This window comes from Balearica regulorum, chromosome 10, assembly GCF_011004875.1.
Source record: "Balearica regulorum gibbericeps isolate bBalReg1 chromosome 10, bBalReg1.pri, whole genome shotgun sequence".
Classification (NCBI taxonomy): domain Eukaryota; kingdom Metazoa; phylum Chordata; class Aves; order Gruiformes; family Gruidae; genus Balearica; species Balearica regulorum.
Genome location: NC_046193.1, coordinates 4,789,871 through 4,804,047, shown reverse-complemented (window position 1 = coordinate 4,804,047; position 14,177 = coordinate 4,789,871). Strand labels below are relative to the sequence as shown.

Below are 14,177 nucleotides of genomic sequence, written 5' to 3'. Positions count from 1 at the left end.
ACCTGCTCTGTGTCCCCAGCCAGTGACACTCCCCCCCGCTCCTGGCAGCAGCGAGCCAGGGAAACATGCTCAAACACAGCCCAAGGGCAGCAGCTCTCCTCCTCCTCCTCTGCCATCCCCTGCTCAGAGGCTCCGGGGATCCATACGGTGCATTAGCACTTGCTGAGGCTGCAGCCCTCGCGCACCAGCGCCCGGCTGAGCCTGGGGAGCTGCAGGGTGGCTGAAGCAGCCAGCACCACCCTCCCTGCACAGCACCGGGAGAGATGCCGTGCGGCAGCCTCATGCCGGGGGGCTGTGCGGCTCCCCCCACCCCCCCGCACCAAGGGGACAGCTCAAGGTGCCCCCAGGGCAAGGAGGTGTCCCCAGGAGGCAGGAGGGAGCAGTGTGGCTCTCCCTGGCTTCAAGGATCAGTGGGGACAGTGAGGACACATGAAGGGCACCTTAACGAGTGTCTCCATCAGGCACCAGTGCCGTGGCCTGTTCACGGCCTTTGGCAAGGAGCAAAGCTGGCTCCGTGGCCGGCCCTCGGGCAAGCACAGCCGCCCTGGAGGCAGGAGGTGAGTGGGGGCGAGGGAGAAGCCCGGCGGCGCAGGCTGAGCCCGGGCTGGGGCGCAGGGGGTTAACAGCTCCTTGACGCGTGGCAGCCGCAGCCGCCAAATTAGCTTTTTGCTGCCCTAATGGAAACCAATTCCCCAGCCCGGCTTTCCACTTCCCACTAACGCGCCCGGGCGCTGGGTAATGACATTCCTGCACGTCCTTCTCCCTGCGGCCGCCCCTCCCCGCTGGCAGCCTGCGGCACCCCCCCTTTGCCGTGGGGACCCCACCGGGCTCAGACAGCCCTGCCATGGCCGGGGGTGCTGGGGAGTCTCTGCCAGCTCATGCAGGGGGGAGTGGTGGGGGGGGGGTGTGTGTGTGTGTGTGTGTGATCAGCATCCCCACTCCCTGCCTAGGTGAAGGATTGGACATGAGGGGCAGCCGGAGGTGACGATGGGGCGGATTTATTCCAGCATCCTCCCAGATGCTGGGCAGTCACGGAGCAGCCGGTGCGGCTGCCTTACGGATTACAGCCGGTCGAGCTTGCCGTTCTCCAGCCGGAGGGACGGCGACTGCGCGTCAGTAGGGCGGAGGGTCAGCAAAGTGGCCCTGAGCACCTCTGAGGACAAGCGACCACGCAGGGATGATGCCGGCTGCGCATCGCCCTGCCTACTCGCAGGATGGCAAGGGAGGGCCACAGCCATGGCCACCACCACGGCCACCACTCCCCGCGCCGGGACCAATGGGATCCTGCCTGGCCCACACGTCGCGCACCGCCAGCGCGTAAATAGGGGCAGGAGCGGGACCGCGTTCCTGCAGCGAGCCCGGCTCCTCGGGAGATGCTGGCCGGGAGGGAGCCGGATGCCAGATGGGGGTCACTGGGGGACGGAGCATGGGGATGTGCCACAGGGGCACTGAGCCGTGAGAAACTTCGTGCTCCAGGGATGCACAGCTCCGGGATGCAGCGAGGTGGTCACCCCGAAACACAGCCCTGAAACACCGGAGCAGCTCAGCCCCCTGATGCCGGACACCAGCTCCCATCGCCCCCCTGCACCTGGGTGCCGGGCAGCCTGCGGCCAGCCAGAGCACAGGTACGCGGCAGCCTCTCGTGAGACGCGGCAGAGCAGGGCAATGCTGCCCTTTAACTCTTTTCAAGCCCCACGGCTGGAATCGGGATCCTCCTTTGTGGGGTGCAAAGGGGTGTCTGCGGATGCTTGGTAGAGCCCCCCACCGCAACAGCCTGGGGAGGGGCCGGGGAGGACCGTGGCACATTTTTCTCTCAAGTCTCATCGAGTTTGATTGTGCTGGCAGGCTGCGCAGAGGCTCCTGCCCGGCACAATGTCCCCGCGGGTACCCACAGACTCGCTCTGGCCGCGGGTGGCGAAGCTGCTGCTGCTGCTGCTGCTCCAACTGTGCACCCATGGCAGCGCACCCCGTGTCTCCCCGCTGCCCCACAGCTGCCCCACCGCCTGTATCTGCACCTCCGACCTGCTGAGCTGCAGCCGGCAGACACTGCAGCGCGTGCCCCAGGCACTGCCGCCCACCGCCACCACGCTGGACCTCAGCCACAATGCCCTCACCCAGCTCCACGACCGCTGGCTGGCCGCCCTCCCGCACCTTGAGGCCCTCCACATCAGCCACAACCAGATTAAGGACCTTTCTCCGCGGGCTTTCCACAATGCCTCCTACCTGCGGCACCTCGACATGTCCTCCAACCACCTGCACGCCGTCGAGACACACTACTTCGATGAGCTGGTGAGCTTGGAGGAGCTGCTGCTCTACAACAACCGCATTACACGAGTGGATGAAAATGCCTTCGCCAAGCTGAGCGGCCTGCGGAAAGTCTACCTGAGCTGGAACAACCTGACCACCTTCCCCTTCCGCTCGGTCCAAGGGCTGGGCAACTACAGCCTCCGCACGCTGGACCTCTCCTCCAACAGCCTGAGCAGCATCCCTGTGGAGGAGCTGGCGGCTCTGCCCGAAAACATCAGGAACGGCTTGTATCTGCACAACAACCCCATCAGGTGCAGCTGCCCGCTCTACCTGATGCTCCAGCGCTGGAAGCAGCGAGGTTTCAGCTCCGTGAAGGATTTCTTTGAGGAACACACCTGCAAGGTGTCCGACAACGTGCCCCGGTCCCTGATCAAGTTCCTCAAATACAGCCACATGTTCGAGAACTGCTCAGCAGGCCCCGAAGACATGCACCCCGTGCCCTTCCCTGTGATGGTGGGCCAGACCCTTCTGCTCGCCTGCAACACAAGCCTGTCGGCCCCGGCCACCACCTACATGTGGATCTCCCCTCACCACGAGCCCATCAAACACCCAGGGAACAGCAACCGCTCCTTGGAGGTCTACCGCAATGGCAGCCTGAAGATTGCGGTGGCCAAGCCTTGGCACTCGGGGGTCTATGTGGGCTTGGCCATCAACAGCCCCCACAATTTCAGCAGGCTGTGTGAAGTCAACGTGACGGTTCACTACCCCAAGCCAGATGGGGAGACCTTCAGCACCGGCCTCACGACCCTGCTAGGGTGCATCGTGAGCCTGCTGCTCGTGCTCATCTACTTGTACCTCACACCCTGCCGCTGCCTGAGCTGCTGCAAGAAGCCGGCTCCTCTCAGCCCTCCGCAGGAGTGCAGCGCCCAGTCCTCCATCCTCAGCACCACTCCTCCCGCCACCGACGGGCCAAACCGCAAGGTCAGCACCAACAAGCACGTGGTCTTCCTCGAGCCCGTCAGGGAGACGCAGAACGGCAAGATCCGTCTGGCTCTTGGCGAGGACTTCCCCGACCCCAAGCACCCCAAGGTCCTGCAGCTCAAGTCAGACTCGGAGTCCATCAGCTCTGTCTTTTCGGACACCCCCATCGTGTCGTAGCAGGGCAGAGCTGGGAGCAGAGCCGGGGCCTCCTGAGAGCTGTTCTCCTCCATTGCTGCTAAAAGCAGGATTATCGGGCACCCCCAATTCCCAGCTTGACCATGACCCACAAGGGTGATCGGCGTCACCCACAACCGTGTCAGCCATGAGCTCCTGGTGAGTTTTGGGCACATCGGTGCCTGGTAAGAGCTCCTTGCGTAAGCCACTGGCAACAGCCTCGTTAGCACAAGGGTAATGCTGATGAACCCAGCACGCCTCAGAGAAGTCCATTTAATTTGGGCAGCCAAACTCCCTAACGGTGACACCGGGGCTGGTGGTCTGGGCGCAACCCAGTGTCACCACCACAGCAGACCCCCAGGCCAAGGAACAGCCATGACGAGTGGGGCACTGTCCGTGTTCATGCCAGGGCCCCCAGGGACGGTGGCGCCATCGTTCTCTCCCAGCCTGTGCCGGTCCCCATCAGCATGCCATAGCTGGGAGCAGGGGGAGTGTGACTCCATCGCAACGGGGGGGGGGCACCCCCTCCCCAAATGTGGCCACGCAAGAGGGATGGAGCTCAGCACCTGACCAGCCACACAGCCAAGCAAACGGTACAAGCTTTTGCTTCCCGAGAAGCTGTAAATAGTCAAGGCAGGATTAGGTGAGTGATGCGATACAGCGCCCCGGCCCGCATTGCTCAGAGCTCCCCGTGCCACCAAGGACGATGAGGGCTCAGCTGCACCACCCTCCTTCGCTGCTTCTCCTTCAGGCGGACAAGCGCACTGCTAAAGCACAGCTATTTAGGCAGTAATCTAATAAGCCTATCGATAAATGTGAGTAATCCTCTCTTGGGTCGTAATTCTCTAGTTACATTGGAATAAAAATGCCTATTTTTTTAAGCTCACCCTGGGCTGAGTGTCTCTTTGCCCTTGCAGGGCAGCGGCATGCAGCCACCCTGCCACCCACGGGTGCAGCGGTGGGAGGCTGGGGACGTGAGGGAGCCCTGAGCTCCCACTGGCCCAGCACACGGAGCCAGGCGATTCGCACCGGGCTCGCAGCCTCTGTTCCCATCAAATGGCGTTAGGGTGGCCTCGGCGAGGGGGTTCAATGTCCCAAGACAGAGCTGGTGGCCTGGGGCCGGTGCGAGAGGAGCATCCAGTGGCTCGTCCCTGGGAGGGCAGGTCTCCAAAGTGATGCCTGGGAGCTGGGGAGGGAGCAGCGCCAGCTGACACAAGGGCACATCCAGACCCCAGAAGGGCCGAGCAGGATTTAGACGCAGGGAGCGGCGCTTTAGGGACACCCGCTTGGGATGGGACTGGCCCTGTCTTTGGCTGAGGCCCGCTGCCCTCTGCGAACAGATTCCCCCCCCCCATCACTGGACCCCTGCACCGCTTTCCCTAGCACCCAGCCTTGCATTGCCCTGGCACAGGGAGGGGCTCGGCCGCCCCCCCCCCCCCCCAACCCCCCCAATGCCTGCCTGATCCCGCAGAGGGATAAGGGTGTCCTCCATCTGACGGCCACCACCATCCCGTCCACAGCCGGAGCAGGAGCGAGTGGCTGTCACCCACAGCACAGGGGATGCCGGGGGGGGGCCTGCGTGCAGGCGCACAGCTCAGACACAACCTGGGCAGCACAAACGGGGACCAGGACCTTGCGCAGACCTTACCCCCAACCCGCAGCCCCCCCACGGCCGTGTGCCCCAGCCCCAAGAGCCACTGGCAGCCCTGCAACCGGTGGGAGAGGAAGGTCTCTGCGGTATCAGGACAGGACTAGTGCCTGTCCCGCAGCTTTTTCAGCCAGGAAACAAGCAGCTTTTTCCCCAGCAAAAAGTCAACTGTGCCCAAAGCACTTGTCAGAAACCCTCCACCCATCCAAGGAGGGGAGAGCAGCTATCCTGAGACAACCGCAGCCTCCCAGTGCCCCTCCCGACACCAACCTCGCGTGTGGCTTCATGCGATACGTGCCCCACTGCTGCGTGCCCCGCGGCCGCTGCTCGGTGCCTGGCAAAGGCGACGGGACGCGGAGCGACAGGCCCCACCGGCCTGCACCCTCGCTCCCCATGTGCCCGCTGCTGCTGGGCCTGTCGCCTCGTGTTAGCGCAGCACTCCTGACAAGCCCAGGATGCCGAGCCGGCCACGCCGGGGTGCTGCCGGGGGGCGATGAGGTGTTTTGGTGTTGGACGGATAGGTGAGTGGCACCCTGCCCCTTGGGGATGGAGCTGAGGCGATGCCATGCCCTGGCTTTGCACCCAGGCAGGGATTCCATGAGGACAGCTTGAATTTGCCCTGGGAACGTCTGGGAAAGAGAAGAGACCCAGCTGAGAGGGCCCAGGTCCAAACCCAACAAGGGCACTGACCCGAGCGTGGCCCACGCCTGCCGAGATGGTGCCGAGCCCGTGCTGGAGCACATGCCATATCCAAGCACCACATCTTCCTCCAAAAGGAAAGGTGAAATGCTACTCTGGGCTCCAGCACTTGGAGCTCTTCTGTCACCATCCTTGTGACAGCTTCCCCCTCCCCGGTGCCAGCATCAGCTTTCCTTTTTGCATTAGTGCTCCTGCAACCCTGCATCCTCAGCTGAGGCTAATGACTGAAGCTCGGGGAAAGCTCAGTCCTAAAAGAGTGTAAGAAAAGCCCCCGAGGGCCTCTCTGGGGACGTACCAGCCTGGAGAAGCCCAGGAGAGCTCTTCTAGGCTGGCTGCAATTCTCCTGTCCCTGCAGAAAGGCTGAGCCCCACCATGCCGGGGACAGCATGTCTGAGGCTGGTATCAGTGCTGGCCCCAAGGGCTCCCCGCTGCCTGCACCCAGGAAAATCCTGCCACTGCGTTTCACCCCTTTCTGAGGCTTGGAAAGGACCCTGCACCACATTGCTGCTCCAACGAGCAAGGGAAGACAGTTTGAACTGTCAAAGCAGTTCATTAAGCAGCCTGAAAGGCAAATCATTTCAGCAAGGAAAAACATAGCCGGGAGCGCAACCTCTCTGACAGGCAGGAGTGGGGAAACGTAATGGATGGTCCCCAAGGAATACACCATCCTCTCTCGGCAGCCATCTGCACCATTACAGCCCCGGCTCGCTGCCAAACCGGCCTCCCGCTCCTTGACTCTGCAGGGTAAAGCAATGGGTCAGCACAAAGCACGGCGTCCCCGCCATGCAGGGATAAGGACTGGCTTTGGGGACCAGCCTCCAACACTGACTCCTGTCTCCCCTGGCACTTCACATCTCAGGCAGGACAACACGGGCGCGTTGAATGCCGGTCCCTTCCTGTCCTCCTGCACACGATGTACGTGGTCGGCCCTGGATCCTTTCCTTATGATGCTCACAGTTTTCCAAAGAGCTGGAAGCAGCGAAGCCTGGTGCTGGCTCCCAGCGTGTTCCTCAGAGCCCCAGGGGACCGGGAGATCCCAGCCTTGGCAGTCCCACTGCTCAGGACGCAGCCTTTGGAGCTGGCAGCTTGTAAAAACTGTAAAATCAGTAAGGCCAGACTCCTTTTTTAACCGTGAAACCTAGGCCTGAGCTACTCTCTGGCTGAGGCTCACACTCACCCCAATGTTGCACATTGAAAGACTTGAGTCCCACTCATTTTCTGAGTTTTTAGAGCAGGGTAGCAAGGACTCCTTTAGACTGAGTGGTCCATGAAATGCTGACTCCTGCACCTCATTCCACCACAGCTCGCTCATCCAGATGTGTTGAAGGATCGTTAGTGCTTAAGCCATAGGTAATTGCAGTGTCCTACGGGACTGCAGAGAACTACCATGTCCAGCGGGGACCAGCCAAGTCCCCAGGGTCCCAGCACTGCTCGAGCATGCAGGTGGGTGGCCAGGCTGAGTTTAGGAACCTGCAGACTGGCATCTTCTGTGACTTTTCCATTGGAGGTGACCCCAAAAAACATCTAGCAATTGAACAGAGTCTGCTTAGCCTGCCTCCCCGACCTGGCCTTGTGCCTCCTCACCCTCCTGCTCATGAACGTGTTACTTCTGCCCAGGGAACCTCTCCGTCTCCTCCCTCCTGCCGGTCCATCCTTCTGCACCCATCTGTGCAAAGGAGAAGACTATGGAGGTCCACCTAGAATTACCCCAACATCACGTCAGCCCAGCACGGCTCCTCCTGGCAGGTCCCGCTGGCCCGTGCTCAGCATCCTACTGGCCCACCCCGCCCTGTGCTCTGCTGGCTGGTACCACCATGTTCCTGGTGACCACAGTGCTCTTCCCTCTGTCCTCTCCATCTTTCGGGCAGAAGTCCCTGGGAAGTGCACCTTGAAGGCTGCTTAGGTCTTTTCTTGTAGAGTTGCACTGCAGAGAAGTTCGCTGGCTCCTTGCATGTGCCCTAACCCTCCAGACTCACACTGAGCACGTCAGCCGTGGGCAGGGCTGGGGAACACGCTGCCCGGCCTCGCTCCCCCAGCCTCCGAGGGGATGGATGGTGTCCATGGAGCGTGGGGGAGCCTGAGGAGCAGAGCGGCGGGCAAGGCCCAGCACAACACGGCTCATCTCTGCTCTGGGATGGTCACTCGCTTTCCGCAAAGCCTGTTCCAACCTATATGCCCAGTCCTAATTACAACGCGTCCTCGCACGCAGGGGACCGACAGCCTCACCTTTGGGCCTCACCCCTTCCCCTGCCGCTCGCTCTCGCCAGGATCCTTACACAAGCTCTGGCCAACGCCGCTCCATTAGCTCACTCCAAAGGAGGCTTAATAGAAAATCTGCTCAATTATTTAGCAGACGAACGGGGGGGATGATACTGGCTGAAGGCAGCCAGGGTCTCTGGCGCGGACCCAGCGATTCAGCCCAGCTCCCACCTCTGCCTGCCAGATCCTGCCTTCCCTCTCCTCCCTGCAAAACCAGGGCTCAGTCATTAGGGCCTGGCAAACAGGCAGCGCGCGGGCATCCCTGCCTCCTCAGACTCCCCGCAATGAAGGTGCTGCCCCACTGCTGTCAGGCCCCAGGGCTGAGGAGTGGGGGGGGCAGCATGTCAGGAGGCCTGAGCAGTCCCAAAACAACACTGCAGAGGCCAAAATAGTTTTAAACCAAGGAGGTGTTGCCTGTTGGTGAGACAGCCCAGCCTCCAGCACCAGGCTGCCCTGCTCTCACCTGCCGATGAGATGTAGCTCCCTCCCGGCAAGCCCTCGAGGGACAGGCGGCTGCTCTGCTGGGAAACACAGCTCCTGTTTGGGACCTAGAAGACCCTCTGCTGAGGGACCCCACTTTGAGCTGGCAGCCTCCCCATCTGTGCCCTGCTCTAACGTTCCTCTGCCCCGTTTGCAAGGCTCGTTACGTCCTGCGAGGGAGTCGCACCACGAAATCCTCAGGCCTCACTCTGGTTCAAGCCCTCTGCTCTCCAAGGATGCTCCGGTCATCAATGCAAGGCTTTCCTTTCCCTCCTCCAGGCCCCAGCAAGCATTTGGGAATTGTGGTAAGTGACCCATGGGGGCTTTACAAAGATCAGTAAGCCCGGACGAGGTGGGCACTGAAGCTTTGGTCACCACCAGCAGCACCACCTGTCCTGCCGGACCCAATGAGGAACTGCATTTCTTCTCTCTCAAAAGCACAGCCCGCTCCACCCAGGGACTAAGGTGTACGATGTATCAACTGTCTCATCACATCCTAGCCTGGGCAATGTTCCCTTTCCTTGTGCTTAATGGCTCTGTTTGGTGCCAGGAGTCCGTAGCACGAGGACTTGATGCCTGGCTGAGCGTCCTGTGCTGGGCAGGGAGCAGCCGAGGCATCCGACTGCATCCTGATAACATGGCTGGATGAGTCGGCACAGCCCCGGCTCTCCTTACTCCCACCCTTCCCTGCCGGAATGCTTTGGTCCTGGAAATCAGACCTAATTCCTCCACCCTCAGATGAACCCATCCTCTCTGTCCCAGGGCAAAGCCTGCAGCATCTTCCAACCAAGTGACTGGCACAGCATGGGCTTGCTGGGTTAGAGGCAACCAGAAGAACCACAGCCAAGCCAAGGAAGTCAATCAGGGTCCTGTCCCCTGTCCTCATCCTCTGGGGCAGGGAACCAGTCAAGGTAACAGCTACTGTCCTGGGCAATTCCCACACAGAAGTTCCTACAAGCAAATGTGGGTTGCATAATCTCTCTCTGTTAATGATTTCTGGCAATCTGAGAGGTGCCAAATGGGACCCGGAAGAGGTTTCTACCTGCTTCCAGCACTGCCCAGGCAGAGTGCTTCCGAGGAAGGAAAAACGCCCATCCTGTTATCCTGCTCACTGCACTGAAAGGAAGGGAAAAAGGGAAAAAAAGGAAAAATGTCTCCTCGAGTTCATATAAATGGGTCTGCTCTGGAGACCCTGGTTACATAGGGGATCCTTTAAAACTCTTCAGTTTTCCTGCAGCAACATGACCCATGGCAATCATCTCCCATGGGAGCATACAGACCCAAGGAAGGTATGAATTCTCCTTTTCCATTCCATGGACTGTCCTCCTACTCATGCGCTTGGAGACAGATGCTTCCCATCACCCTGCTCTGGGCCAGTCACTGTTGACCTGTACCACCTCCCTGGTTTTTGGGTGACTGTGGGGAGGAGATCCCTACGGGGCTCTGCTCACCCCAGCTGCACCTCCCAGTTCCACAGCACCCTGTGGCCGTGGTGCCAAGGGACTTGCACACGGGATCAAACCGGGACTGAACCCTCGAGGAGCACAAAGGCAGCAGAAAAGCCTGCTGGTTTTCTTCATCCTGTCCCTGTTTGCTGTTTTTCAATTCGCCTGCACGGAGCAGAACCGCTCCGTAAGCGGGGTACAACATCTACGCCCCAGTCCTCAATTCAGAGTGCTGCAAAGAGGGTATGTGGCTCAGTTTTCCCTTCCGTGTGAGGCACTCTGCCTGCGGCCATGCCAATCTCTACCATCAGGCTGCCCATCCCCTCTGCTCGGGTAGCGGTAGAGGGTCTCCAAGCCACCGGCCTTGGTTCTTTTGTATTGATTGATCTCTATGGCTCCCCTGCAACAACTGCTTGCCTTTTATAGATCAGTGACGTATCAAAACTCAGCTTTAGTGCAGGGCTTTGCAAAATCACATCGGAGCATTATGTTTTACAGACATTTTTCCCTGGGCTTCAACCTTGTGCTTCTCCCGCTCAGCTAGGTCCACCAAAAGGACGTGATGCTTTTCTTGCATCATTCCTATTTCATATTTATTTCTGCTTTCCAGTGCCCAAGGAGGTGACTACAAAGCCCTTGATGATCAGTCAGAGACTTGCCACTTCCCAACCGCACACCACAGGACATAGCACCTCTGGTTTGTGACCGCCGCTGCCCAAGGTGTGGAGGATGCTGCTGGCAGACAGGGGACAGTGCTGCTTGGCCATGTACAGCCCCTTTGGCGCTGGCTGCCTGGGTATCACTAACAAAAAGCACAATTCACTTGTCAGGTAAGGGAGACAGAGTCTGGAAGCTTTTTGTCTCCCCAGAACTCCCTGCAGGCTGGGAAGGATGTGATTTTCATCATGCTACCATCTTTCCAGTGCTTTTCAGAGTTTGCTAAACCGAGGGCCAGAGAAAGAACTTCATCCCTTCCTCGCTTTGACTCTACAAGCGACCTGGCCTGGGACAGATAATCAAGGGACAGGGAGCCAGGGAAGGACTTTGTATCCTGCCTGGCATGCAGGGAACTGCTTTATCACCTCCCCTTCCCCTCCAGGAAGACGTGTCTAGTTATGGCGTCAAATTCATGATGTTTGCCCTTTCCACAGAGCAGGATTCTGGGGGCGAGCAAAATCCACCCTCGTTCACAGTCTGGAAAGGCCACTGATCAGTGACCTTGTGCTAAGCTCTTGGCACTGTCACACTTGGGGCTGTGAGACTGGTACAGCAGCCATGGGAGGCAGGATATAATTAGCTATATTTGTGTACATCTTTGAGTCCTTGAGAGAAGCTGAAAGACTGGCTGCAGGGCTGAGCCGCTCAGCCAGATGGGGCTCCGCTCTCCGCAAAGCCAGAGACTATCGTGTTCTTAAAACGTGAAAACAAGCACGATATGCAGCGCAGACAGAAGACCCCCATCTCCCACAGCATCCTACAGAGCACGGTGGCTGGGCAAGACACCTACGAATGACACTGGGAGAGAGCAGGGCTGCAGAGAGGATCAGCATGAGCCTATTTGCAGGCCTCAGTACAAGCAGGCACAGACACAGACTTTGTCCAGCCACATCATCCCCCCAGTGCTGTCTCTCTGAGTAACTAGTTACCATAAAGACAAGATTAGCTTCATTCAAAAATCAGCATCATGTAAGTGCCTGGACAGGATTCGTCTCACCATTGTGCCACAGGCCAAGGCAGCCAGAGAGCTCTGCGCACATTTTGATACATCCCCGAGATGTGTACAGAGCAAAGGAGCTTTAATGAACTCCCCCGCATCCTTGCTGTGTGCTGCAGCACTTTGCCGGTGTCACCACATCAGCCCAGATCTTTTACATCGGCACTCACAACCTCTGACAGCGGCTGTCCTGTCACACAGAGTGCCAGAACCCATCCCAAGGAGGAAGGTGCCCATGTGCTGTCGGTACAGCATCTCATAGCCACCTCACACGAGGGCTTTCCCGCACCACAGGAAGGAGTTTTGCACCCAGCAGTAGCACTGGGATGCAGCTGCTGCAGGGGTATGGGGCTCTTTGGCTTCTGCCTGCTTCATGCACATCTGTCGCTCCTCACTTCGCCCCCCATGCACCCACATCGCTTCTGCAACACCTCCCACGGCACTGAGTACTGCAGCGCCCAAAGCAACGCCACATGCAGCAGCTCGGTGCTTCAGAAGTCAACTCACCCCTGAACATCAGTGTCCACAAGCAGCCGGACCAGTATCCCCGTCACGGCCACGAGGATTGGGTAATGGTCCACGCTCTCCAGCCCTATGGAAGCAGAAGAGAAAGATAGAGGCACTGCCACCACACAACAGGCAGAGCAGAGCTGTACCCTACTCCCAGACTTGGTGGTGGAGCAGTCCAGGACTTGGTCTCTCAGGTGGAACCACAGGTTTCATCAAGGACAGAGGAGTCTTCCCCACTAATGTGAACTCCAGACTCAGGCGCTGCTCTCACGATGGAGCACCCCTGCCTCTTCCAAACCTCAAGAGGAGAAGGGGGTCTTCCCCTTCCTAAGAAGGCAGGAAAATCCACCTGCTGTATGGGAAACATAGGATGCCCATAATGCAGCAGCTGGAGCCAGTCCCAGCTAACAGGCCCAACTCAGCTGCCCAGTCACCTCCACGAGGAAGAGGGCTGATGTTGGTGAGAACAGCTTCCCCTAGCAATTCAGCGTACGCTTTACTCCATGCGGAGCACAGCAGCCAAGCTGCTACCTAAACTGCAATCTGTCCAGGGCTTTGAGCCTTTCCAACAGCTCCCACCTAATCTGTGTCAGATCAGTGTCTAGCAAGACACCTCCCCCCCCAAGCACAGCACAGCTGCCACTTCCACCGGGGACAGCCAGACCCATGCATCGGCTGCCTCGTGAGGACAGAGATCCTAGAGGGAGCTGGGGCTGCTGGGCAGACAGAGGCTAAGGGCCTAGGAAGAGCACCAACGCTCACGTCCATCTGGAGGATTTGCGTGTCTTCTGAAGACAGCACCTTTGTGGCAGTCTGTGGGACCGGAGTGGTTTCCCAGGCAGGGATGCGGCAGGCCTGAGGTCTGATCTCATACACCTCTGTACCAACCTTCAGTACAAGCCATCCCTCACGTCCCAAGGGCATGCCTCCGGCATGTTTTCAACAGAGAGGGACAGAGTTAATGTGTGGACTCACCCGGCAAACGAAGGTTGACCACTCTGTCAAACAAGTTCCTTTCAGCTGTCACACGGTTCAGCACCTGGTTCAAGAGCTGTGTAGGGAAAAGCAGAGAGGGTTTGTATTTTCTGGATGGGCCTTCCTGTGAGCAGCATCCAAAGGGGATGCTTTGGGGCAGCACATCCTTATAGCTTGGGCTTGGTGCCTGGGAGCTGGTGGGTGCACAGAGGGAGGCTCACAGCAGAGTCCTAGCTTGGTCCACCACACCACAGCAGTTGTACCAGACCCAAACCTCCCAGGGAAGAGTCACTCTGAGATCAAGACACCTGAATCTCAGCATCTTCCACCTGAATGTGAATCTCACCTACAGACGCCAAGCTACTTCTGTGGATAAAAGCTCTTGGCAAGCAGAAGCTCCAGTCCCTGGGACAGCCACGGCCTGTGAAGAGCGAGCTGGCAGCTGCTGCTGGGCAAAAGCACGTCAGCAGGGTGAAGCACAGTCCAGGTCCTGCCCTGCCTGGAGCTGGCAGCAGGACAGCCCTGAAGCACAGGATGAGCGCAGAGAGAAATCCGCTGCTCTGCTTGACAGAACATCACCACAGGCAGAAATTTCTGCTTATGACGAGTACAGAAGGAATCAACTGTAAAGACACTTAATTAGCCACCATTAGCTCTCACCCAAACCCCCAGTGAGATGAGCGGGGACCGCTCCAGGCTTCACACAACTGCTGCAAGCTGTGCACCAACTCTCAGATGCAGCATTCCTCTTCCTGTTGCCCTCACACACACAGAGCAGAACTCTGCACCCCTCTGCGTGGGGTACGATCAGCAGTGGGGCACGACTTTGTAGCAGCACCAGGATGAGAGGGGGATGCTGCAGCACCCTGCTCTCTGCTGGCTATTCCCCAGCTTGCCCAAACCACCTGCTAAGGGTCCCTCACTTTCCTCCTCGCACAGGGAAAATCCCGGGATCCCAGGCTGAGCACCTCCCTCAAGATTGCTGTACTAGACCCCACCGTGTCTTGCTTTGCCCCATCTGCTCAGAGCCCCAAGCCTGAACCCT

General features: G+C 59.0%; 2 protein-coding genes across 5 annotated transcripts in view; one reads left to right on the top strand and one right to left on the bottom strand.

The window, feature by feature from the left end:
* The window catches only part of RNF123 (ring finger protein 123), a 57,747-nt gene that overhangs the window by 1,506 nt on the left and 42,064 nt on the right, over positions 1-14,177 (bottom strand). For all 4 annotated transcript variants that reach the window (XM_075762811.1, XM_075762808.1, XM_075762810.1 and 1 more), the window contains exons 34-35: positions 13,133-13,208; positions 12,155-12,239 (exon numbers count right to left, since the gene is read on the bottom strand). In XM_075762811.1, coding sequence (XP_075618926.1) covers positions 12,155-12,239; positions 13,133-13,208 — 161 coding nt within the window. The remainder of the gene's footprint in view (positions 1-12,154; positions 12,240-13,132; positions 13,209-14,177) is intronic.
* AMIGO3 (adhesion molecule with Ig like domain 3) lies at positions 951-4,288 on the top strand. The gene has a single exon (XM_010305732.2). It carries the CDS (start codon positions 1,873-1,875, stop codon positions 3,403-3,405), a length of 1,533 nt encoding a protein of 510 aa, XP_010304034.2. The 5' UTR covers positions 951-1,872; the 3' UTR covers positions 3,406-4,288.